This window comes from Eutrema salsugineum, unplaced genomic scaffold, assembly GCF_000478725.1.
Source record: "Eutrema salsugineum unplaced genomic scaffold, Eutsalg1_0 scaffold_1, whole genome shotgun sequence".
Lineage (NCBI taxonomy): Eukaryota > Viridiplantae > Streptophyta > Magnoliopsida > Brassicales > Brassicaceae > Eutrema > Eutrema salsugineum.
Genome location: NW_006256909.1, coordinates 13,658,631 through 13,681,229, shown reverse-complemented (window position 1 = coordinate 13,681,229; position 22,599 = coordinate 13,658,631). Strand labels below are relative to the sequence as shown.

The 22,599-nt window shown below is 40.0% G+C and overlaps 3 protein-coding genes and 1 pseudogene across 5 annotated transcripts; all 4 read left to right on the top strand.

Annotated features, from left to right (window-relative positions):
- Positions 1 to 10,726: 10,726 nt before the first annotated feature.
- Positions 10,727 to 12,211, top strand: LOC18029325 (integrator complex subunit 3). The gene has a single exon (XM_024149323.1). It carries the CDS (start codon positions 10,775 to 10,777, stop codon positions 12,191 to 12,193), a length of 1,419 nt encoding a protein of 472 aa, XP_024005091.1. The 5' UTR covers positions 10,727 to 10,774; the 3' UTR covers positions 12,194 to 12,211.
- Positions 12,138 to 14,558, top strand: LOC18029324 (transcription termination factor MTERF5, chloroplastic). Of its 3 annotated transcripts, none has more exons than XM_006414625.2 (5): positions 12,138 to 12,404; positions 12,507 to 12,639; positions 12,834 to 12,883; positions 12,978 to 13,196; positions 13,271 to 14,558. In XM_006414625.2, the coding sequence occupies exons 2-5, from the start codon at positions 12,569 to 12,571 to the stop codon at positions 14,407 to 14,409; spliced, it is 1,479 nt and encodes a 492-aa protein (XP_006414688.1). In that variant the 5' UTR covers positions 12,138 to 12,404; positions 12,507 to 12,568; the 3' UTR covers positions 14,410 to 14,558. The 3 variants fall into 3 exon arrangements, with proteins under 3 accessions (XP_006414688.1, XP_024005089.1, XP_024005090.1); XM_024149321.1 differs by having other exon boundaries at positions 12,825 to 12,883; XM_024149322.1 differs by having other exon boundaries at positions 12,293 to 12,404; positions 12,504 to 12,639.
- Positions 14,559 to 14,669: 111 nt separating this feature from the next.
- LOC112082384 lies at positions 14,670 to 16,998 on the top strand (annotated as a pseudogene).
- Positions 16,999 to 18,215: 1,217 nt separating this feature from the next.
- LOC18029323 (F-box/kelch-repeat protein At5g51250) lies at positions 18,216 to 19,394 on the top strand. The gene has a single exon (XM_006414624.1). It carries the CDS (start codon positions 18,216 to 18,218, stop codon positions 19,392 to 19,394), a length of 1,179 nt encoding a protein of 392 aa, XP_006414687.1.
- Positions 19,395 to 22,599: the final 3,205 nt, after the last annotated feature.

The following is a 22,599-nucleotide window of genomic DNA, read 5'->3' as shown; positions in this document are numbered from 1 at the left end:
GGAAATAACTTGACCGGCGGTGAGGAAACCGACCGGAGCGGCTGGTGAGGATCGCGGAAGAAAGAAGAAGGAAAGGAAACGTGGCAAGAACAATCGACCGCGGGGATACTAAGGTGCGTTCTATTAGTAGATGCGTATGGTTAAACTATCGCACCGCCGGACGAACCGAACGATCGACCCAAGTATGGGCTAGGCCGATCAAACGGTAAGTCGCGGCTGAGACGATAAGGATCCGAACATGCCTGACGATCGGCCAAAGTATGGGTTAGGCCGGTCCGATCGCGAGCCTCGGTTGAATTTATAATAAAGGTCGCCGGCCATGGAATTGAGATTGGGCTGGCGATGATGCGCGATGGGTCGTATGGATGTAGGCCGGATCCGGTTGGTGCGACGGTTGAGCGGCTTGGGAGACAGAACGGATCTCGCCAAGACTCGGCCTGTCTAAGGCTGACCGATGATCCGGAATAGAATAGTTTACCGTGGGTTATAGTCGGGGTCGGGAATCATAAGCATGAAATGCATACATGTGCATAAATAATACTTAGCCAAAATAGCGAGTACTTATGATGTTGGTTTACAGGAAATGATGAACGCGGAAAGGAAAGAGGATAGGCGATGTGATAGAACAGATAGTTAGGATCATGCAAACTTATAATAGCTTATATGCAAACTCTTAAGTTGTATTGAATCCATTATTATATCAATACAATATCTGTTCTCTTACTTGTTTATTACATATTGACTCTAACTTAGTGAATCTCAGAATACACATATCGAATATGACTTAAACAAAGGACTTGACCCTAAAATTGGACTGATGGGGTCGGAGCCGTATAGCGGTCCGACCGGGAACAACCTCCACGGGCATAGAGTCCGGGATGGGGTGTTTCAAGTTGGTCTCAGAGCATGCTTGCTCCTAGGACGATTTTGTTGGGTTTTGGGTATACCACTCATCGGCTAAAGGGTCTCGCGCTAGGTTGTTGCTTAGGCTTGTCTAGAAATTTTGGTAAAATTTAGGATGCACTAACTAAACGATTTCTGCAGATGGTTAAAAGCAACAAGACGGAGAAAAGTAAAAAGAATAAGGAGACGGCCGAAACAAGTCAGGCCAATGTGGCGGATCAGCCTGCTCTCAACCCCACCAGACCTGAGGCTGAGGAAAGAGAGAAAAGCAACGGGAAAAGGCCGATGGTTGACCAGGATGGTCATGAGACGATGAATCGTGAGGATTTTGCCGAGACGTCGGATAAAGGTGCTGGGAATAAAGAAGGTGCGGCGGCTGGAACGGGAAACCAGACCGCAGTACCTACGCCTGCGGAGATGTGGCAAACACTCCAGACTATAATGACGCAACTGACGGTCCTGAGTCAGGCTGCAGCACCAGTGGGAAACCTGTCTGATGGGCAATCCACAAGGATCCGTACGGCCATTCCGATCGTAGCAGAGAAGGAAGGCATGGCTGCGGAGGTGGTGGAACTCGACTCATCACCGACTAAGCCAACAAAGAAGGTGGACTATTTGGTCGTGTTGGATCACGTGGCCAGGCTTGGAATTTTGAAATTCTGGGGTAGTTCTGACCCGATTGAGGCAGATGAGTGTAGAAACCGCCTAGTCCAAAATTTTCGATCCACAAGATGCCCGGAAAATTACAAGAAGGACATTGCGGTCCATTTTCTTGAAGGAGATGCGCACAATTGGTGAGTATCAGTGGAAAAAACGCTCGGGAGGAATTGATACTTTTGCCGAGTTCGAGGAGGAGTTCAACCAAAAGTATTTTCCTTTGGAAGCTTGGGATAGACTTGAACAGCAATTTCTGGAATTAACACAAGGAAACCGGACTGTCCATGAGTATGAGGTGGAATTCAACCGTCTGCAACGGTGTGTTGGAGGGGAATTGGGGAAGGAGGATACACAGATCCGGCGTTTACTCCGCGGCTTAAGAGGAGAACTTCGAACCCATTGCTCCTCACGCACTTTTAGATCAGTTGCAGAATTAGTGGAACAGGCTGCGGCTGTTGAGTCCAGCATTGAAGAGTAAAATAAGGAAAGAGCCCCGACACGTCCCAACCTGACGAGTAAGATCGTGGATAACAGGAAACGGAAATAGGATCAGGTCGGTGAAGGCGGTCAAGCCTCGGCTAAACAAAAGGAATGTGCGACTTGCGGAAAGAAGCACAGGGGTACATGCTGGAAAATTGTTGGAGCATGTGCCAAGTGCGGAAGCAAAGACCACACGGTTCAAAGCTGTCAGCGGATTGAGCAAGGGCAGCTCAAGGTTAAAAATGAGGAAAGATCCTGTTTCTATTGCAGAAAGGCCGGACATTTCAAGAAGGAATGTCCTAAGCTGCAAGCTAAAATACGGATGGAACAAAGAGGAAACCGTAGCGGGGACACACAGCAAGCCAAGAGACAGGCTGTAACACCCCGGATGTACGAGTTGTCCAAGGAAATTGATGAGGCCGGAAGTTACAGTGATATCACTGGTAAGTTTCCTAGCCTATTCAATAATTTAAATTTCGAGCATGGCATTGCATCAGGGTAGAAAGGATAGGGAACTTAGCATTTAGGAAAAAATGTGTAGGGACCCTAGAGATAGGCGGTGTGTCAACACACGTCTTATTTGATACCGGAGCTACACATAGTTTTGTGAGCCTGGAAATGATAGGAAAAGGCAGGTTCTGTAGAGAACCTGGGAAAGACTATGGGATAGTCAATGCTGCAGGTGGTCAGGTCATGTTCTCGCAGGGAACAGTCCATGACATCTCGGTAATGATCGGGGGTGTGAACCTACCGGCGGACCTGGTCATAGTCCGACTCAAGCATCACGAAGTGATATTGGGAATGGACTGGCTCGGAAAACATAAAGCAACGCTACACTGTTACCGGGGATGGGTGCGGTTCGAGCGAGATGCTGGAAAGTTGGAGTTTCAAGGAATTTGACCAATTTCAGGGAGTTTGATTGTCTCAACAATCCAAGCAGAAAAGATGCTAGAGAAGGGTTATGAGGCTTACTTGGCCACAATCAATCAAGGAAATCCCGGTAGTAAATGAATTTGCAGATGTGTTCCAGGCCTTAACAGGTCTACCACCTGACCGGTCGGATCCATTTACGATAGAACTTGAACCGGAAACAACCCCACTCTCGAAGGCACCTTACCGGATGGCTCCGGCAGAGATGGCCGAGCTTAAGAAACAGTTGGAAGAGCTATTGGAAAAGGGATTTATCAGGCCAAGTAGTTCACCATGGGGAGCGCCGGTTCTATTTGTTAAAAAGAAAGACGGAAGCTTTAGGCTGTGCATTGACTACCGAGGGCTTAACCGAGTAACTGTTAAGAACAAGTATCCATTGCCTCGGATAGACGAGTTGCTGGATCAGTTGAAAGGGTCGACGGTGTTCTCAAAGGTGGATTTGGCTTTGGGATATCATCAGATTCCCATAGAGCCTACGGATGTGTGCAAGACGGCTTTCCGGACTAGGTATGGCCACTTTGAATTTGTGGTCATGCCAGATTGACCAACGCACCAGCAGCCATCATGAAGATGATGAATGGGATTTTCCGTGATTGTCTGGACAAGTTTGTTATCATTTTCATCGATGACATTCTTGTTTATTCAAAGGACCGGGAAATGCATCAAGGTCATTTGAGGGCGGTGTTGCAACGATTAAGGGACCAAAAGCTATATGCGAAATTGAGCAAATGTAGCTTTTGGCAAAGGAGTATTGGGTTCCTAGGACATATTGTCTCGGACCAAGGTGTATCAGTGGATCCGGAGAAGATCAAAGCCATTGAAGAATGGCCAAGACCTAAGAACGCCTCGGAAATAAAGAGTTTTCTCGGTTTGGCGGGATATTATAGGAAGTTTGTGAGTAGATTCTCGAATTTAGCTAAGTCATTGACACGGTTGACTGGGAAGGATGTGAAATTCACGTGGACGGAGGAGTGTGAAAAGAGTTTCACCGGGCTGAAGGAGAAATTAACAAGCGCACCGGTTCTAGCCTTACCAAAAACAGACGAGTCGTATGTGGTGTACACGGATGCATCTATAAATGGGCAGGAATGTGTCCTTATGCAAAATGGCAAGGTGATCGCCTATGCATCAAGGCAGTTACGGAAACATGAAGGCAATTATCCAACCCATGATTTGGAAATGGCGGCAGTAGTCTTTGCACTTAAGATATGGTGATCTTACCTCTATGGAGCCAAAGTGCAAATCTACACCGACCATAAGAGTCCGAAGTACATCTTCACGCAGCCTGAATTAAACCTAAGGAAAAGGCGGTGGATGGAACTTGTGGCGGATTACGACTTGGATATAGTTTACCATCCTGGTAAAGCTAACTTAGTTGTGGATGCTCTAAGCAGAAGACGGTCCGAAGTGGCCGCAGGAAAAGAAGCGGAGATGCTAGTAAACATGATTGGGACATTGCACCTTAATGCCTTGTCCACCGAACCGGAACCGTTGGGCTTAGGAGCGGCAGATCAAGCTGACCTGCTTACCCAGATTCGGATTGCACAAGGAAAAGATGAGGTCTTGTGTAAGGCTGTGCAGAACGGGAAGACGGAGTACCAAACCTCATACAATGGTACGATTGTGGTTAATAGCCGGGTATGTGTTCCAGAGGTGAAGGAGTTAAAGGAAGAAATCCTTAGAGAGGCGCATCAATCTAAGTTCTCGATTCATCCTGGACTTAACAAGATGTAACAGGATCTGAAACGGTATTATCATTGGGTTGGGATGAAAAGGGACGTGGCTGAGTGGGTGGCAAGATGTCCTACTTGCCAACTGGTAAAGGTGGAACATCAAGTCCCGAGTGGGTTGCTACAGAGTTTACCCATTCCGGAGTGGAAATGGGACCATGTAACGATGGATTTCGTGACTGGTTTTCCCCGAACAAGGACCGGACGTGATGCGGTCTGGGTTGTGGTGGATCGATTAACTAAGTACGCTCACTTCATTGCAATTAAGAAGACGGATGGTATTGAACACATTGTGGACAGGTATTTGGATGAAATAGTCTGTTTGCATGGTGTTCCGGCAAGCATAGTTTCAGATCGGGATTCTCGGTTCACGTCTTTCTTCTGGAGGGCTTTTCAAAAGGCCTTAGGGACAAGAGTGAACATGAGTACGGCTTACCATCCGCAGACAGACGGTCAGTCAGAACGGACCATACAAGTCCTCGAAGACATGTTACGGGCTTGCGTTCTGGATTGGGGCGGGTCATGGGAGAAGTATTTACCCTTAGCCGAATTCGCCTACAACAACAGTTTTCAAGCCAGCATTGGGATGTCGCCATATGAAGCCTTATATGGACGGTCGTGCCGAACACCACTTTGTTGGACCCAAGTGGGATAACGGAGTGCAATTGGACCGGCTATTGTGGAGGAAATCACGGAAAGAATCAAGTTCCTAAAGATAAAAAATGAAGGAAGCCCAAGACAGACAGAAAAGCTATGCGGATAAGCGTCAGAAAGACCTTGAGTTCGCAGTGGGCGATCTGGTATATCTTAAGATGATAACATTCAAAGGAAGGGCTCGAACTTCCAAGAGGGGGAAGCTTGATCCAAGGTACATAGGGCCATTCCGGATCGCGGAAAGGGTTGGGGCAGTTGCATACAAGTTGGATTTACCACCAGCGATGAAAGCATTTCACAATGTTTTCCATGTATCCCAACTACGAAAGTGCTTAACGGATCAAGATAAAGTCCTGGCCGAGATTCCTTCAGACTTTAAAGGGAATCTGACTGTGGAAACAAGACCAGTCCGGATCATCGATAAGATGGAAAAAGCAACAAGGAAAAAGGTGATTCCGATGGTCAAAGTCGTTTGGGAAAGTAACGGTGTGGAAGAAGAAACTTGGGAAACAGAGTATCGGATGATGGCTGATTATCCCGAGTGGTTCGAGGAATGGAACAAGGTTCTACCCATTAGCCCGGATTCGAGGACGAATCCCTTTCACGGGGAGGAGACTTGTAACGTCCACGATCCACAATAGGGTCGCCGGGACGGACCATGGCCGTGAAGTGGGGAATAATAACCGAGAATCTAAGGAAAATACGAGCCATGGTCCGGAATGATGGTTAAGTCTAGTTAATGTTGGACTTAGCCAGGAAAAAGGAGAGAAAGATAGCTTAGTAAGGAGGACCGAGCTAAAGATGAGTTGGAAAGATGACCTAAGCTAGCTGGACCAGCTGCCGGGAAGCTCAGTTCAGCTGGATTAAGAGTAAGCCAGTTGGTCTAGCTGAGTGACCAGTGAACTAGCTGGACTGGGGTGGTTATGGGCGGTTATGGCCGAAGGGTTGCAAAGTCTATGCGCCCAATCAATGCACCTGTTCGGCCAACAACTCGCGCCTGTTCGCCCAAAGCGGTTATCGCAAGAGAAAGTCTATAAATAGACCCCTTGGGCCATATTTTCGGGTACACACAAACAGGGAGAGAAACTCTGCCCAAATTTCTACCAAACCGTGAGACTAAGGCAATCCGAGAGAGGGAAATAACTTGACCGGCGGTGAGGAAACCGACCGGAGCAGCTGGTGCGGGTCGCGGAAGAAAGAAGAAGGAAAGGAAACGCGACAAGAACAATCGACCGCGGGGATACTAAGGTGCGTTCTATTAGTAGATGCGTATGGTTAAACTATCGCACCACCGGACGAACCGAATGATCGACCCAAGTATGGGCTAGGCCGATCAAACGGTAAGTCGCGGCTGAGGCGATAAGGATCCACCGAACGTGCCTGACGATCGGCCAAAGTATGGGCTAGGCCGGTCCGATCGCGAGCCTCGGTTGGATTTATAATAAAGGTCGCCGGCCATGGAATTGAGATTGGGCCGGCGATGATGCTGGATGGGTCGTATGGATGTAGGCCGGATCCGGTTGGTGCGACGGTTGAGCGGCTTGGGAGACAGAACGGATCTCGCCAAGACTCGGCCTGTCTAAGGCTGACCGATGATCCGGAATAGAATAGTTTACCGTGGGTTATAGTCGGGGTCGGGAATCATAAGCATGAAATGCATACATGTGCATAAATAATACTTAGCCAAAATAGCGAGTACTTATGATGTTGGTTTACAGAAAACGATGAACGCGGAAAGGAAAGAGGATAGGCGCACAGACCGTTTAGCCAAGGATGATGGGTGGTGTGATATAACAGATAGTTAGGATCATGTGAATTTATAATAGCTTATATGCAAACTCTTAAGTTGTATTGAATCCTTTATTATATCAATAAAATATCTGTTCTCTTACTTGTTTATTACATATTGACTATAACTTAGTGAATCTCAGAATACACATATCGAATATGACACAAACAAAGGACTTGACCCTAAAATTGGACTGATGGGGTCGGAGTCGTATAGCGGTCCGACCGGGAACAACCTCCATGGGCATAGAGTCCGGGATGGGGTGTTTCAGTATAACCCTTCACCACTAGACTTAGACGAATAGATTCCTTTCTGCTTTAGTTCTATTTCTAAAGAATATGCAGCTTTTGTGACTTCTTTGAGCGAAATGGTTTGCTGTCCTCCTCTGTACTCTAGAGTATGGACTAGTTGAGCAAACTGAGACGGTAAACCATTCAATAGAGTCACTGCTTGATCCTCGTCACTTAACTCAACATCTAAATACGCCAAATGTGAAACCAGCTTTTTGAATGTATCTAAATTCTTGTCAAGATTTTTTCCCTCCTCCATCTTGAAACTATAGAACCTTTGCTTCAAGTAGAACCTATTTGGGAGTGACTTGTCCTGATACAACGACTCCAGGGAATCCCACATAGATTGAGCAGTCTTGTGTTTCATTCCAACCTTTCGAAGCACCATGTCTGACAAGCTCATACTTAGTAAATTTCTAACTCTTTGATCCTTTTCTATTTTCTTAGGATCTACTGCCTTCGAATCATCCCCATCGAGTCCTTTTCCCTTCAGATCTGGTGTTGAAGAGTCACAATTCACCTGAAGAACCGAGTCGAGACCTAGAATCTCGAGCTGAGCTAGAACTCTATGTTTCCAGATAGTGTAATCACCTTCTCCATCAAATTTTTCAACCTCCCACCTGCCTTGAGTAGGCTCAACCATCTTCCTGACTTTGATCGTACGCAGATAACCCAACCAGAAGAAAGAATTCCACACGCAGACGAGAATACCAAACAGAACAATCACCGAAGAAGAGAAACCAAACGACATTCGACGAAGAAAACCAGAAACCCAAAATAGCACTTCCAGATTCAGAAACCAGGTAAGATGTATTACCTGCTGAATCAGTGCCTTCCAAAGAAAAAAACTCAGATCTGCAGATGACTAAGTAAAATACACTTTAGATCAATTCAAACCATGAGCTCTGATACCACTTGTAGTGATTTTATGCTAATTTTTTTATCTAGGATCTAAGCCATTCTACGATTTACTTCCTCGATCTAACTCTGTTTGTGCTCTGTTTTGCAGGTATAAACGAAATGAACGAGTAGACACACGATATACAAGTTCCCAAGGCCTAAATCACCGGCGAATGTACGTCTTGGAGAGCTAATACCAGCTCTCAAGGCTTTCACTAAAGATCAGAGTGTTTACAAGACACCAGAGGTCAATCTACAGAGATTACAACCGAGATTATCAAGGATAGAGAAGAAGGAAGAAGATAAGACCCTTTCTCACCCTAATCTCTTTAGCTTAGATCAGCGCTGACTCTCTGCTTGCTCACACATTCTTCTAGATCCTTCGTGACGTCCTTTATATGCTTGTGCAGGTTCCATCTCATCACTCCGAGCTCACGCGAATCTCCTGCATAACAACCTGATATCTTTTTTGACCTGAGTTGACTGCACACTTTCTACATTATGAACGAATGGGCTTCACTGATGTCTCTTCCGGTTTGGGGCTAGTAATACCAACCAAGGCCCAGCTCCAGCATCAGCCCAACTGCAGAAATGAGGATTGTATCTCACAATAATTAATTTATGTATATTCACATTTTCGAATGTAGATCCAAATGTGGATACACCCTAATCTCGGGTTCAAAACACGTGATTATTGGAATCATTTAAAATAAATAAATAACTAAATTATGAATTATCAACGACAACCACGAAAGCTTGTTGTTGTTTGTAAGCACAATAGTTGAGATGGTTTTGTTTATTTTGTGGTTGGCGATTGACAAGTGTTTAAGAGCCTCCCTAACATATAAAGTTTCAAATTATCGAAGCAACAACTACTTGATTAATTGATGTTCGTTAGCATAAAAAATATGATTAATTGAGGTGGTTAGTCTCTTTGTTGTTTTCACAGATTATCAAAAGGTCGGTTTTGCTAGTAGGGTGTATAAAAACACCAAACCTATACGATTTCAAATTTCTTATTGATCGACAATTTGCAAACCAAACATGAAAATACAACCATTCTTCTTTGTTAGTGTTAAAAGAGAGTCAAATGAGGCCAGCTCATTTTACTTGCAAAGAGAGGAACTCCCAATAATGTTTAGTTTTCCCGTTATATGTATCCTGACATTGTCATTTTAAATTAATAAAATAAATCGGATAAAATAAATCAAAAAGGTTATTTTTTTTTTCGGTTTGTTTTTTCGTCTACTGAATCTAACTTCTAAGTATATATCTCTCTAGGGGTTTTAATGTGTGAGATAGTGTACTGCAAATCTAAAGAAAAAAAGGTAGATAATATAATGGTATAGTGTGAGAAAGTTAGAAGTCTTGCGGAAACTAGTAAAGTCTATAACATATGTTCTTTTTCTTTTTTTTTTCATATGTCAAATTTGCTATGTACCAAAACTGTGAATGGTGAATAGAAATTGGACTAGCTCTTTCCATTGTCAACATTTAAAACTTTGAAAACATATTTGGTTTATGCTTTGTTTTAACAACGGCTTTGTTTATAGGTCAGTTTCTATTTTGTTCCCTCTTGTAGTTTTGCTGGTTACTTTGGAAATAAAGAAATCAGACATCCTCGTATATATTCAAATATCCTAAAGCATGAGATTTCAAGCCACGTTAGTTTATGTAAGACTTTGTTTGCACAGATTCTAATGCACACGAAAGGCCTGTTTTAAATGTTCTCTAAGTCTCCCGGTTTAACTTAAACAGAAAACGACCGTTGTGAATTTGAAACAAATATTTCAGCTTGGGTTTTGTCTTTGTTTCAGTTGTATTCTCTATGCCGTGAATCTAAGGCCGGTTTTCAACAACCTCAAAATGTTACAAAATAAGAGTCACATGGAATATGAATGATGAATGAGCCGGATTTCCCAAAGAACTGTCCACATTTAGAAATTTTACTCCTTGAGGTATAAGCACACCTCATTTACCAAATAGAGAGATTATTTTTTCAAGCCCTTAGACCACCTCCATGGGTGATACCCTATGGGATATTAAAGGAAAAATGGATTTAAAATTAGTTGAAAAATGCATTTAATCTTAAGAATCATTTGTAAAGATCGATCTTAATGAGTCTCTTAATCAAGTGTCGTGTTAATTGATTAGGGAAAGCAGCTTAAAATTTGGGCCTAAATATTAAGAATCCCTAGTGGGTTTAAGGGGTGGAAATGCTCTTATACTGACTCTTTTGTGCTTTCAAGGTCTTCTACACTATGTTATCGGAATCACATATTCGGTTAACAAAAGCAAAACGGCATTTAGCTCTGTCGTTTTCTAGATCTGTAAGCCAAACAAAAGTCAAAATCAGAATTAAACAATAACAAAAGTCAAAATTGGAAACCAAACCCTAAGCTTTACCCCCAAATCACTTCTCTCTCTCTCTCTCGAAGGGGATGATGGAAAGCGGAAACCATTTGGTTGCGTCGAAACTGATTCGAGTCTCTCTACACGAAGTCGAAAACCATCTCGAACTCTCGCTGCGTCAAGCTTACGAGAGCCTCGAGCCGAAACTCCGGCCACCGTTTTCCCTGGAAATCCCAGACCCGCAAGAGTATCTTGAGCTCAATAGAGCCATCGTCTATGGCGTTTTATGTGATTCCGATTCTCGTAAAACCCATATCAAGCATCTACACGCTCTCGTCGCTGATGGGTATGCGTTTTTCACTAGTTTGCTCGTTGGAATCGTCGTTGAATTGTATGGTAAGCTTGTTGATTCCGCTAAGGAGCAGATGATTTGGGTAACGAAGGAGATGATCGGTGTTTCGAGTGTTGGGCTTGAGGATTTGCTCGTGTATTTGCTAAGAAGAATTGGAAGTGGGGATTATGGTGATGAGAATGTTTGGCTTTGTTCTGAATTGGTAAGCTTGTTTCTTGAAGAATGGGATTGTTTGCTTGAAGATTCTCCTTTGGTTTTGACTAGTGCTCTGTATGGTTTTCTTCGTTTATTAGCGGAACATTGTAAGGTTTCAGGCGTAGCAAAGCTCGAAAATTTGAAGAGATTGGAGATCAAATTCTGTGTTAAAATGTTTAGAGAGCAGATGGATTTGTGTTTGAAGATTGGAAGAGATCTTCTCCGGTTATTGCTGGATCTAGTTCACTTGTCTGAGTTCAGAGAGATATGGAACGATTTGTTCGTAAACTTTGACATTTCGCGGATTTACAAGTCGAAAACTTCGAGTAGATACTTCCTTCTCCGAATCACTCCTGAGATGGAAACTCAACTAAGGTTCTTGCTTGGAAATGTGAAACTAGGAAGCCATAAGCGGCATCAGATATGGTTCTTGAAGAAGTTTCTCTTAGGTCCTGAAAAAGAAACGCTTTTGATCGATATAGTGCGATTCATCTGCTGTGTGATTCACCCGAGTAACGAAATCATCCGATCAGAGATCTTGCCAAGATGGGCTATCATAGGATGGTTTCTTGAACTTTCTAGGCACAACCAATACATCGAACAAGGCGTTAAGCTGGCTCTGTTTTACGACTGGCTCTTCTTTGACGAAAGAGTCGATAATATAATGAATGTTGAACCAGCTGCTCTACTGATTGCATGGTCAATACCACAGTATCCACACATCACTCGCTCTTTACTTGAGTTCTTGCTTCATCTTGTGGACACTCAGGACACAAACCATCGAGATTTGGTTGCGAGAGGTGTGGCATCAACGTTTAGAGAGATTGAGCGGAAAGGAGTTGTTCGATCGTTAGATGTATTTCTATCAAATCCTGCAGTTGTATCAGACCTGAAGATGAAGCTAGCAAATCTGTTGTCATCTCATGGAGAGAAGGTGGAAGTGGAGAGAGTTGACAAATGAATTGGGCCTTTATATGAAAAAAGAAAGCCCAAACTAATAAAACTTGGCCTTTATATGAAAAACTAAAACTTTTATCTCGTCTCCTCCAATCATGTCATTTCAAAATCCCATTCTTGCTCCAGGGTTCTTCTTCTATCTGAATCTGAATCTCTCTCTTCCTCCGTAAATTGTCTCGGGAAAATTTTCGGAATCTCCACGATTAACGAAGAAGGTGATTAATTCGTCTCCTTTTAGGATTTTCCTTCACTTTCTGCGATTATTTGTTTGGTCTGCTTCTCATGGCTTTTATCACCTCTCTTTCAATGTTCAGCAGATTGGATTTTAGTTACTTCTCTGTTGCATCGACTTCATTGAAAGAGAAAAAAAACCCAAATAATGCAAACTTTTAGTCAGTTAGGACCGTCGGAGATTTTCTTCATCGCTAGAAGAGCTAATCCCATTACGAGGTTAGTTATTACATCTTCACTTTGGTCCGAATTATTCGATCTCGATTAATTTGGAGTTGAACAAAGAGATTAATATTTACCCAATGCTTCGATTTTTTTGAATAAGTTTCCTCTTTCGAGTGTTTGATCTTATTCATGTGAAATAATTTGAATATCTCAAATCTCTGAATGCATTTGATTCTTAGTAATTGCAGGGCACAGCTTTGGTTCACGGGAAGACTCTCTTTCCGACAAGAAACCTTTGGTGAGTAATTCAGAACGAGTCATTGAAGAAAAGAATCTCATCTCTTTTTCCCAATCTAATAAAAAAATCTTGGTACGTTTCGATGTGTTTATAGGCGTTCGATTAAAGAACAGAGTCGAGTTTAACCCAAGACCTGTGCCTCCAAACTTAATTGCAGCCGAGAAAGAAGAAGCTAAAGCCGTTTTAACTCTCTTCTTCAAGAAACAAGGTCTTAGCAACAGTGTCTCCGTTAGAATAATCAACAAATCCGAACACTTCATTGACCATTTAGTCTCTAGACTCCACTCTGTTCATAAAGCCCGATACCTCGTAGGTTCGATCCTTTCTCTTCATCTTCTTAAAACTTACATCAGCTTGAAAAGTTTGATCATTTGGATGTTTTAACAGGAAGAGAGCTAACCACACTTGAGATCCGAGACTCTCTAATTCCATACCTCGAACATCTTCACGAAGAACACGGAGATCTTCTCTCTGATCTCGTCGTGAGCTTTCCTGATCCACCAACCGACCCAAGACCAGTTTCTTCTTCCTCTCCAGCTCCTCTCTCACCACCTCGTGGTCTCACTGATTCCGCCTTAGACACACGAAAGCTAAGAGCCGTGTCTCGCGTCAGCGAACTCGACACAGAAGGTGCATTACGACCTCAAACACTTTACCTTCTCGACCTTGGCCTAACCCTCGAGCAGATCAAAACCATCACTCGAAAGTTCTCAGCTTTCCCTTACTACAGCCTCGAAGGAAAGATCAAACCCGTCGTCGAGTTTCTTCTAGACCTCGGGATTCCTAAATCAGACATCCCAACAATCCTCTGCAAACGCCCTCAGATCTGCGGAATCAGCTTAACCGATAATCTCAAACCGACCATGACCTTCCTCGAGACGTTAGGCATCGACAAGAACCAATGGGCAAAGATCATTTACCGTTTCCCGGCCATTTTAACTTACAGCCGCCAGAAACTCACCTCAACGGTCGAGTTCTTGACACAAACCGGTCTCTCTGAAGAACAGATTGGGAGAATCTTGACCAGATGTCCGAACATCATGAGTTACAGCGTGGAAGACAAGCTACGTCCGACCATGGAGTATTTTAGGTCGCTTAACGTCGATGTCGCAGTTCTACTTCATCGGTGTCCGCAAACGTTTGGACTTAGTATCGAGTCGAATCTTAAGCCTGTGACCGAGTTCTTCCTCGAGAAAGGTTATGGTATAGATGAAATTGGGATCATGATCTCTAGATATGGAGCTTTGTATACTTTCAGCTTGAAAGAGAATCTGACGCCGAAATGGGATTACTTTCAGACGATGGATTATCCGAAATCGGAGCTCGTGAAGTTTCCGCAGTTTTTCGGGTATAGTTTGCAGGAGAGGATCAAGCCGAGGTACGAGCTGGTGAAGAGAAGTGGAGTGAGACTGTTGTTGAACCAGGTTTTGTCTTTGTCCGGAGTCGAGTTCGAGAAAGTCGTTAAGAAGAAGATGATGAAGAAACTTGTGTCTGATAATAATAACGAAATTGCTGATTCAGAGTAGTAGCGATTTGTTGTGAATTTTTTTTTTCTAGTTTTAGAGTAGGTGAATCAAGAAAACCCCTCTCTTCTTGAATTTGTTTATTAACTTTTGCGCAGTAAGAAAACTCTTGTTCGAATTTATTGAGGCCTATTAAAATTCAGTATTTTTAATTGAAGCCGACAATTGATTTTTCCCTTGTTACAAATTTGGCCAAACCTAATTATAAAACTCCTTAGTTCCTTTCGTTTGTTTTAAGGCGGTATCGTCACGTTTAGCCGTCAATGTCGTCACCGGAGAAGAAGAAGAGGGAGCAGACTCCAACGCAACAGTCGACTCCAAAACCGTCACTTCCTTGATATTGAGCTTGCACGCTTCTCTAGATTGTACTAGGCTCTGTTGTTTGTTCATTTGTCTAGATGATCCATTTAAATGATTCATTTGGATGAGTTATTTGAGTGATGCACATAACAAATGAACAACACAAACATTTAAATGAGAAATTGACAAATGAGCAATGAAAATGAGATTTTACGTTTTTGGCGAGAAAATGAGATTTTATGTTTTGATGGAAAACAAAATTTTATGTTTTCTACGAAATAATAAAATTTTATGTTTTTTGACGGAAAAACAAAATTTTACGTTTTTTGACAGAAAAACGAAGTTTTATGCTTTTTGACAGAGAAAAAACAAAATTTTACGTTGTTGACAAAAAACATGATTTTACGTTTTGACGGGAAAACAAAATTCGTTTTTAAAGGGAAATCAAAATTATACGTTTTTAACGGGAAAACGAGATTTTACGTTTTTAATGGGAAAACGAGGTTTATGTTTTTTAACGGGAAAATGAGGTTTTACGTTTTTAACGAGAAAACAAGATTTTACGTTTTTAACGGAAAAACGAGATTTTATGTTTTTAACGAGAAAACGAAAATTTACGTTTTAATGAGAAAACGAGATTTTACGTTTTTAACGGGAAAACAAGATTTTATTTTTTTGACAGAAAAACGAGATTTTATGTTTTTAACGGAAAAACAAGATTTTATGTTTTTGACAGAAAAACGAGATTTTATGTTTTTAACGGAAAAACGAGATTTTACGTTTTTGACGGAAAGCGAGATTTTACGTTTTTAACGTTAAAACGAGATTTTACGTTTTTAACGTTAAAACGAGATTTTATGTTTTTAACGGGAAAACTAGATTTTATGTTTTTAACGAAAAATGAGATTTTACGTTTTTTTTACAGGGAAACGAAATTTTACGTTTTTGACGGGGAAACGAGATTTTACGTTTTTTTACGGGAAAACAAAATTTTAGGTTTTTGACGAGAAAACGAGATTTCATGTTTTTTTACAGTAAAACGAGATTTTACGTTTTTGATGGGAAAACGAGATTTTATGTTTTTTGACGGAAAAACGGGAATACGAGATTTTACGTTTTTTACGGTAAAACGAGATTGTACGTTTTTTACGGGAAAACAAGATTTTACGTTTTTTATGAAAAAATGAGATTTTACATGTTTTATCGAGAAAAAGTGATTTTTTTGACTGAGTCATGTTCATCCAAATGCTTCAAATTGAATCAGTTGGATGAGTTTCAAATTTCTTCATAAATTTATAAGTCATCCAAATGATTCATCTAGATCATCTAGATGAGTCAATTTATGTAATTAAACAAACATCATTTGACTGATTCATCTGGATGATCCATCCAAATGAGCAACAAATAGGCTCCTATCCGACTCTGTCCCTCGTCTCCAAACGCTTTAATCTCTCCTTGCTTCACCGGAGCTTTACAAGGCTAGGTCACTCTCCGGGAACACCGAGAGTTGTCTTATGTGTGCTTAAGGTGTACTACTCATTCTCGCTGGTACACCCTCTGCCCGAAACCTAATCAAACCCTAACCAATGACAACACCAGTGAGGAGAAGAAGTCATGTGGGTATCTTTTTGCTCTCGTCCAAATTTCCTGTTCTCCTCGTGCTTGCTTTTCTGGTCTCGTTGCGGTTGGTTCTAATATCTACAACATCGAAGAGCGTTCCTCTAGCATCTCGATTCTGGATTGTCGGTCTCACACGTGGCGCAAGGCTCCATGCTTGCGGGAGAAGGTATCTCCACTTTTCTACTAGCGTCGTTGATCAAAAGATATATGTAGCAGGAAGAATCTGCAAAGGTGACTGCAAGAACTCGTTCGAGGTGTTTGACACAAAAACACAAATTTGGGATCCTGAACCCATCCCTGACGGCTACAGTTTTGTTTACCCCAGAAGTGCATGTATTGACGGGAAGTTCTACACGAATGCTGGCACAAAGATGGTATGACACCAAGGTAAGAAAGTGGAGATATGTGATGGGTTCGCTAGATCTACCTGAGTTCCATCGTAATGTTCATGTTAGATTGGCTGATCATGGTGGAAACATGGCGGTTTTGTGGGAAGGGGATTTGCTTAATTCTAGGCCTGGTGGCGGCTATGAGAAGAAAATTTGGTGAGCAGAGGTTGTGCTTATTAGGATCCTTTCGCATGAAATGCTAGGGGTAGTAAAGTGGTGTGGTCATGTGCTTACGGTCCCTAAATCATATGGTCTCGTGAAGGTTCTTGCGGTTACGGTTTGATGGATGGATTTGTCTCTTGTTTCACTTCTAATAATTCGATGTCACTCTTTGATTGTTAAGCTTATCTTGGTGACCAAAAATTGTTTTCGTGTTGAATAGACCGAGATCTCTTTACGTCATTCGTGAAAAGAAAATAGCAAACTTCGAAGAGTATTTGATAATTGTTTATAATTTTGAGTAGTTAATTTTTCAGCAGAATGAGGTTTTGTTGTAAAAGGTAAAACAACTTTAATTTGTTCATATATTCTTGCTCCACAATTACAGTTTTTGTGTCCTATCTTTTATAACTAGGGTCGCTAGTGTTTTTTTATCTTCATATTTTACGAGGTGTAGACGTAGAAGATTTGTGTATATCTTAATATGATTGCATTACTTCTATATAAAATGTATGTATTATATAAGCTTCATTCTTAGGAATATGGAACACGAGATCTTCTAAATCATATCCCCAAGCTCTCATCAATCCAATACGATTGACTCTATCACGTGTCTTCAAGAACACGAGATCTCCTAAATGACTTGATCACTTGATTTTGTTGTTAAAAGAAAACATATATTACCACAAATGGAGGATAGTGTAAGAAATCATCAACGAACAAACATGGTTTGAATATGTAATCATCAACGAAGAAACATGGATACCCAAAATACCTGAGATATTATTACATATTTTCAAAATATTAGTTATATTTAAAAGTAAAAAACCATTAATATATTAGTTATGTGTAGACCAAAATAACCGCAATATCCTCAATTATACTCTTTCCGTTTTAATATAAGTTATTATTGATGTTTTTACTTGTTTCACAATATAAATTGTTTTCAAAATTTTATGCAATACTTATGGGAAATTGTGTTACCAATTATATTTTACAATAACTTTTATGATTGGTTGGATTATTTTTAATTTATTAAATAATACTTGTTAAAGAAGAAAAGTAATTTTCTTTATTTTGGTGCTTTTAACCAAAACAATTTATATGTATTTTAAAATTTGTCTAAAACCAAAAAAAGTATACCGAAATATGAAAGAAAAAATAAATCAAACCCGAATGCACAGGTCTATTGCACAATATGAAATGTATTGTTAAATTTATAGAGGCTTATTAAAAAGTCAGTATATATAATTGAAGCCCAGCACAAGTGCAAAACACCATAATTCCATAGGTTTGTTTTAAGCTTAAACCTAAGGGGATCACGTCACGTTAATTACGTCAATGTCTTCACTAGAGGAGAGGAAGTCGACAACGACGGAGAAGAAGAAAGAGCCGTCGCAGTTGCCGATTCCGGAGAAACAGTTGACCCCAAATCTGTCACTTCCCGATGATTTTCTAGTGAGCTGCTTCGCACGCGTCTCTAGATTGTACTATCCCACTCTCTCTCTCGTCTCCAAGCACTTTCGATCTCTCCTTGCTTCGCCGGAGCTTTACAAAGCCAGGTCACTCTTGGGACACACCGAGAGTTGTCTCTATGTGTGCTTAAAGTTCCATCCTGGCCTTTATCCTCGCTGGTACACCCTGTGCAGGAAACCTAATAAAACCCTAACCAATGACGACATCAGTGAGAAGGCGAAGTCAAGTGGGTATGTTTTGGCTCCTGTCCAAATTCCCCGTTCTCCTCCTGCTTGCTTTTCTGGTCTCGTTGCGGTTGGTTCTAATATCTACAACATTGAAGAGCGCTCCTCTTGGATTTCGATTCTAGAGTGCACTTCTCACACGTGGCGCGAGGCTCCAAACTTGCGGGAGAAGCTAACGTCACTTTCTGCTAGCGTTGTTGATCAAAAGATTTATGTAGCAGGAAGTAACCGCAAATTTGGCTGTGGCTTGAAGAACTCGTTGGAGGTGTTCGACACAAGAACACAAACTTGGGATCTTGACCCCATCCCTTGCAGCGAGACGAAATACGAATTTGTTAATCACAGAAGCGCCTGCATTGACGGGAAGTTCTACGTGAATGCTGGTGCAGAGACAGTTGCTTACGATTCCAAGGAAGGTAGGTGGGATCTGGAGGGAGGAGATATGAATGATCATATGCAACTTGATTCTTATTGCGAGATAGATAACGTTTTGTACTCTGTGTCTTTCGGAGAGTTGAGATGGTATGACAATCAGGTAAAAGAGTGGAGATATGTGATGGGTTTGCTAGATCTACCTGAGTTCCATCGTAATGTTCATGTTAGATTGGCTGATCATGGTGGAAACATGGCGTTTATGTGGGGAGGGGATTTGTTTGATTCTAGGCTTAGTGGCGGCTATGAGAAGAAGATATGGTGTGCAGAGATTGCGCTTAAAAGACGCCTTTCAAGTGAAATTCTAGGGATCATTGAGTGGTGTGATCATGTGCTTACGGTCCATCAACCATATGGTCTCGTGAAGGTTCTTGCTGTTACGGTTTGATGAATAGATTTGTCTCTTGTTTCACTTCTAATAATTATTGATGTCGCTTTTCGATTGTCAAGCTTATTTTGTTGACCAAACATCGTTTTTTGTGTTGAATACACTGAGTTCTCTTAATTTCATTCGTGAAAAGAAAACAACAAACTTAGAAGAGTATTTGGTCGTTGTTTATAATTTTGCAGCAGAATTGAGTTTGTTGTAAAGGGTAAAACAACCTTTGTTCATATAGAGTGTCGCTAATGTTTTTCAGTCTTCATATTTTATGAGGTGTAGACGATTTGTGTATATCTTAATTTGGTTCATTAACTCTTGTTCAAATTTTATTAAGGCTCATTAAAATTCATTTTTTAACGTCTGCTTATATTATTAAACTAGTTAACTTGCACGGATTATATATGTCTATTAAATGTAATTTTATAAATAAATTTTATAAATAAATGATCTAAAGAGAATTATGAATTTTTCATTTTTGTTCTATGTATTTTACATCTAGTTTGTTTGTGTTACTCGGTTGTCTTCTGCTTTTAAAATTAAAGGCTGATTTTTGTTGGATTTAAATGACATATTCGATTGCTATATAGGGTGTATTATGTTAGACAATATTGACTCTCTACACTTCATATTTATGGTTCACATCGATTTCGATTCAGTTGTTATTAACTCTTTATTGTTAAGTATATTTGAATATTTTATGTCTTTGCATGTTAATGTTTGAACAAAGACAAAACAGAGTAGATAACTAAAGCGAAATACATCGATGAAGTAAAGCATAGTAAACACAAAACTATCTGTAACAACAAATAACCCATTCCTGTACGTCTCTAACATGCCTATTATTGACACATAAAAAATATAGTTAAAACAAATGTATAGATAAATAAGATTTGCTCAATTATCTAAGAACATAAAATATTGATAGTAACACCATATCTAGAAAAAAATATGATCATTTTGGTTCATAACAAAAATTAACTGGTTAATAGAGTCTATATAAAAAAAAGTTAGAAATTAAGTGGTCGGTGCTACATCAGCAAAAATTTATGCTATTACCCTTAGGGCATCTCTATCGCTGATCTTTTTAACGGGAATCATAAGAATATTTTAATAATTTTTTTAGAACAATGAAGAACTTGTATTAAAAACCGATCTCTATCCGTGAACCCGTAATTGGGGTTATGCGATTAAATGGTACGAACAAAATTTGTCCCCACTTTTCTTCATAGGCGAATGAAAAACTGCCATGTATCCAGTCATACTCTAGATTCATCGGTATCAGTGAGAAAAATACCGTATGACTGGATTTGGGCTTTTATTATTAATTTTAAAGACAAAAAATGATGTTGGGCCCACCTATCATACTCCATTCATCCTGCGATGGAGATGCCCTTACACCAGTTGATGTCATTACAATTTGTAGCTGCAAAAAAAAGGAATTAACCAACAACAGCATTTAATGCTCGTCAGTTGGGGTCAGAGATAACCTTGATAATTATCTCCTGGATAATGACACCTGTCAAATGCCATAAGATATGGTGTATCCAAGTATTATGTGGTAGATGACGATATAACAATCCATATATTATTGTCATCGTTTGCTAACTTTAATGTATATATATATATCCGATAACTATATATGAGTGTTATCGTTTGTCCAGGTTATGCTAACAATAATATGTAATACAAGTTAACATCTTATGTTAATATCTCTACTTGTTAATAATGATATATGTTAACATCTATACTTATTAACAATAATATCTAAATATGTTACATGTTAACATACTATGTTACTATGATGCAATAAAATATATGATACTTGTTAACGTGCTAACAAAATATCAGATATTTATTAAGATGTTAATAATAATACATAGTGTTTGTTGACGTATTATCCGATATTTGGTAGCGTGATAACAATAATAACAAGTAGTGTCCAAATGTTATAAGTACAATATTATTGTTAATATGTTAATATACTAGTTAACACATTATAAGTATTACATACTGTTAACAAGTTAACAAGTAGAGATGTTAACACATATCATTGTTAACATGTAATAATAAGGAGAATGGTGAAGAAGGCGAAAATTAGAGAAAAATGAAATTTTTCTCTTTCTATATTCTATCATTTTCTAGAAAATAGTTTTGAAAACCGCGAAGAGTTGCGTATGAGAAAGAGAAAATATCAGCTGACACATTTTAATATTTACTAGTCTCACGCAAAGAGAGAGATATTGCATGGATAATAGACATAAGGATTGTTTGAAGATTTCTCGTTGAAAAATGGCGTGTGAATAGTCCTCGATTGTGTTAGTTAATTTTATTATTATTTATTTGGTATCTTCTCATATACTCAAAAAAAATATTAACTGCTAATGATGATACCATATAATCATTAACCATCTTCACATCCAAGCTTGTAAAACTCAATATAATTCTCTTTTTACAAAACTTATGATCAGTTTTTTTTTTCTAGAAAATAATTTCCCATGAAATTTAGCTGATTATTGATCATTCTCGACAAACATGTATAACTAACAACAAATTATTCTATTCACCAGCAAGTATGAACTCAGAGAACCATTAATAATATAATCATCATTGAATCCTCACATATTCCATCTTTGATTGTTCTATTGCACAAGTCTAAAAAATTAACGTAAGAATGTTTTTATACCCGGACCGACACATCCGGTTAGACTGGTTGAACCGGGACCCAGTTATTATTCCGATTTGGATTTACTGTTAAAATCTACCAGCAATAGAATCGGAAAAATCCAGAAAAACCGCTATTAACCTGGAACCCGGTGACTCGGATGAACCGGTTGGGTGCTGGTTCAAAAAAAAATCATAATAACTAAGGAATTTGAATTGATTTTGGATTAAATCATTAAACTATAAGGTTTACACAGTTTGATACCTATTTAGAACTTTTCGTTGAAACTAAGAACAATTGTGTTATCCACCTCGAACACACATCATTAAGTTAGTCTCTTTTATAATTTCTTTTTTCAATTTCTCTTTTTCAAATATAGTTGATTGTCTGTTTAGGATCATAAATTTTGTTCTCTTTTTCATATAATTGCTTCAAATCAATTACTTCTTGGTTTGCTGTGTACTTTGAAAGTTTGAGTTATGTTTGTATCATCACCTGCTATCGTTCATGAAACAAAACATATTTATTTCTTTTAGGAGTTTATCCATC

Excerpts from the sequence above, each read along its gene's own strand:
- LOC18029325 (XM_024149323.1), top strand. The coding sequence starts at position 10,775 with ATGATGGAAAGCGGAAACCATTTGGTTGCGTCGAAACTGATTCGAGTC.
- LOC18029323 (XM_006414624.1), top strand. The coding sequence starts at position 18,216 with ATGTCTTCACTAGAGGAGAGGAAGTCGACAACGACGGAGAAGAAGAAA.
- LOC18029324 (XM_024149321.1), top strand. The coding sequence starts at position 12,569 with ATGCAAACTTTTAGTCAGTTAGGACCGTCGGAGATTTTCTTCATCGCT. Across the intron at positions 12,640-12,824 it reads AGAGCTAATCCCATTACGAG|TAATTGCAGGGCACAGCTTT; the intron begins GTTAGTTATTAC and ends TTTGATTCTTAG. Across the intron at positions 12,884-12,977 it reads TTTCCGACAAGAAACCTTTG|GCGTTCGATTAAAGAACAGA; the intron begins GTGAGTAATTCA and ends ATGTGTTTATAG.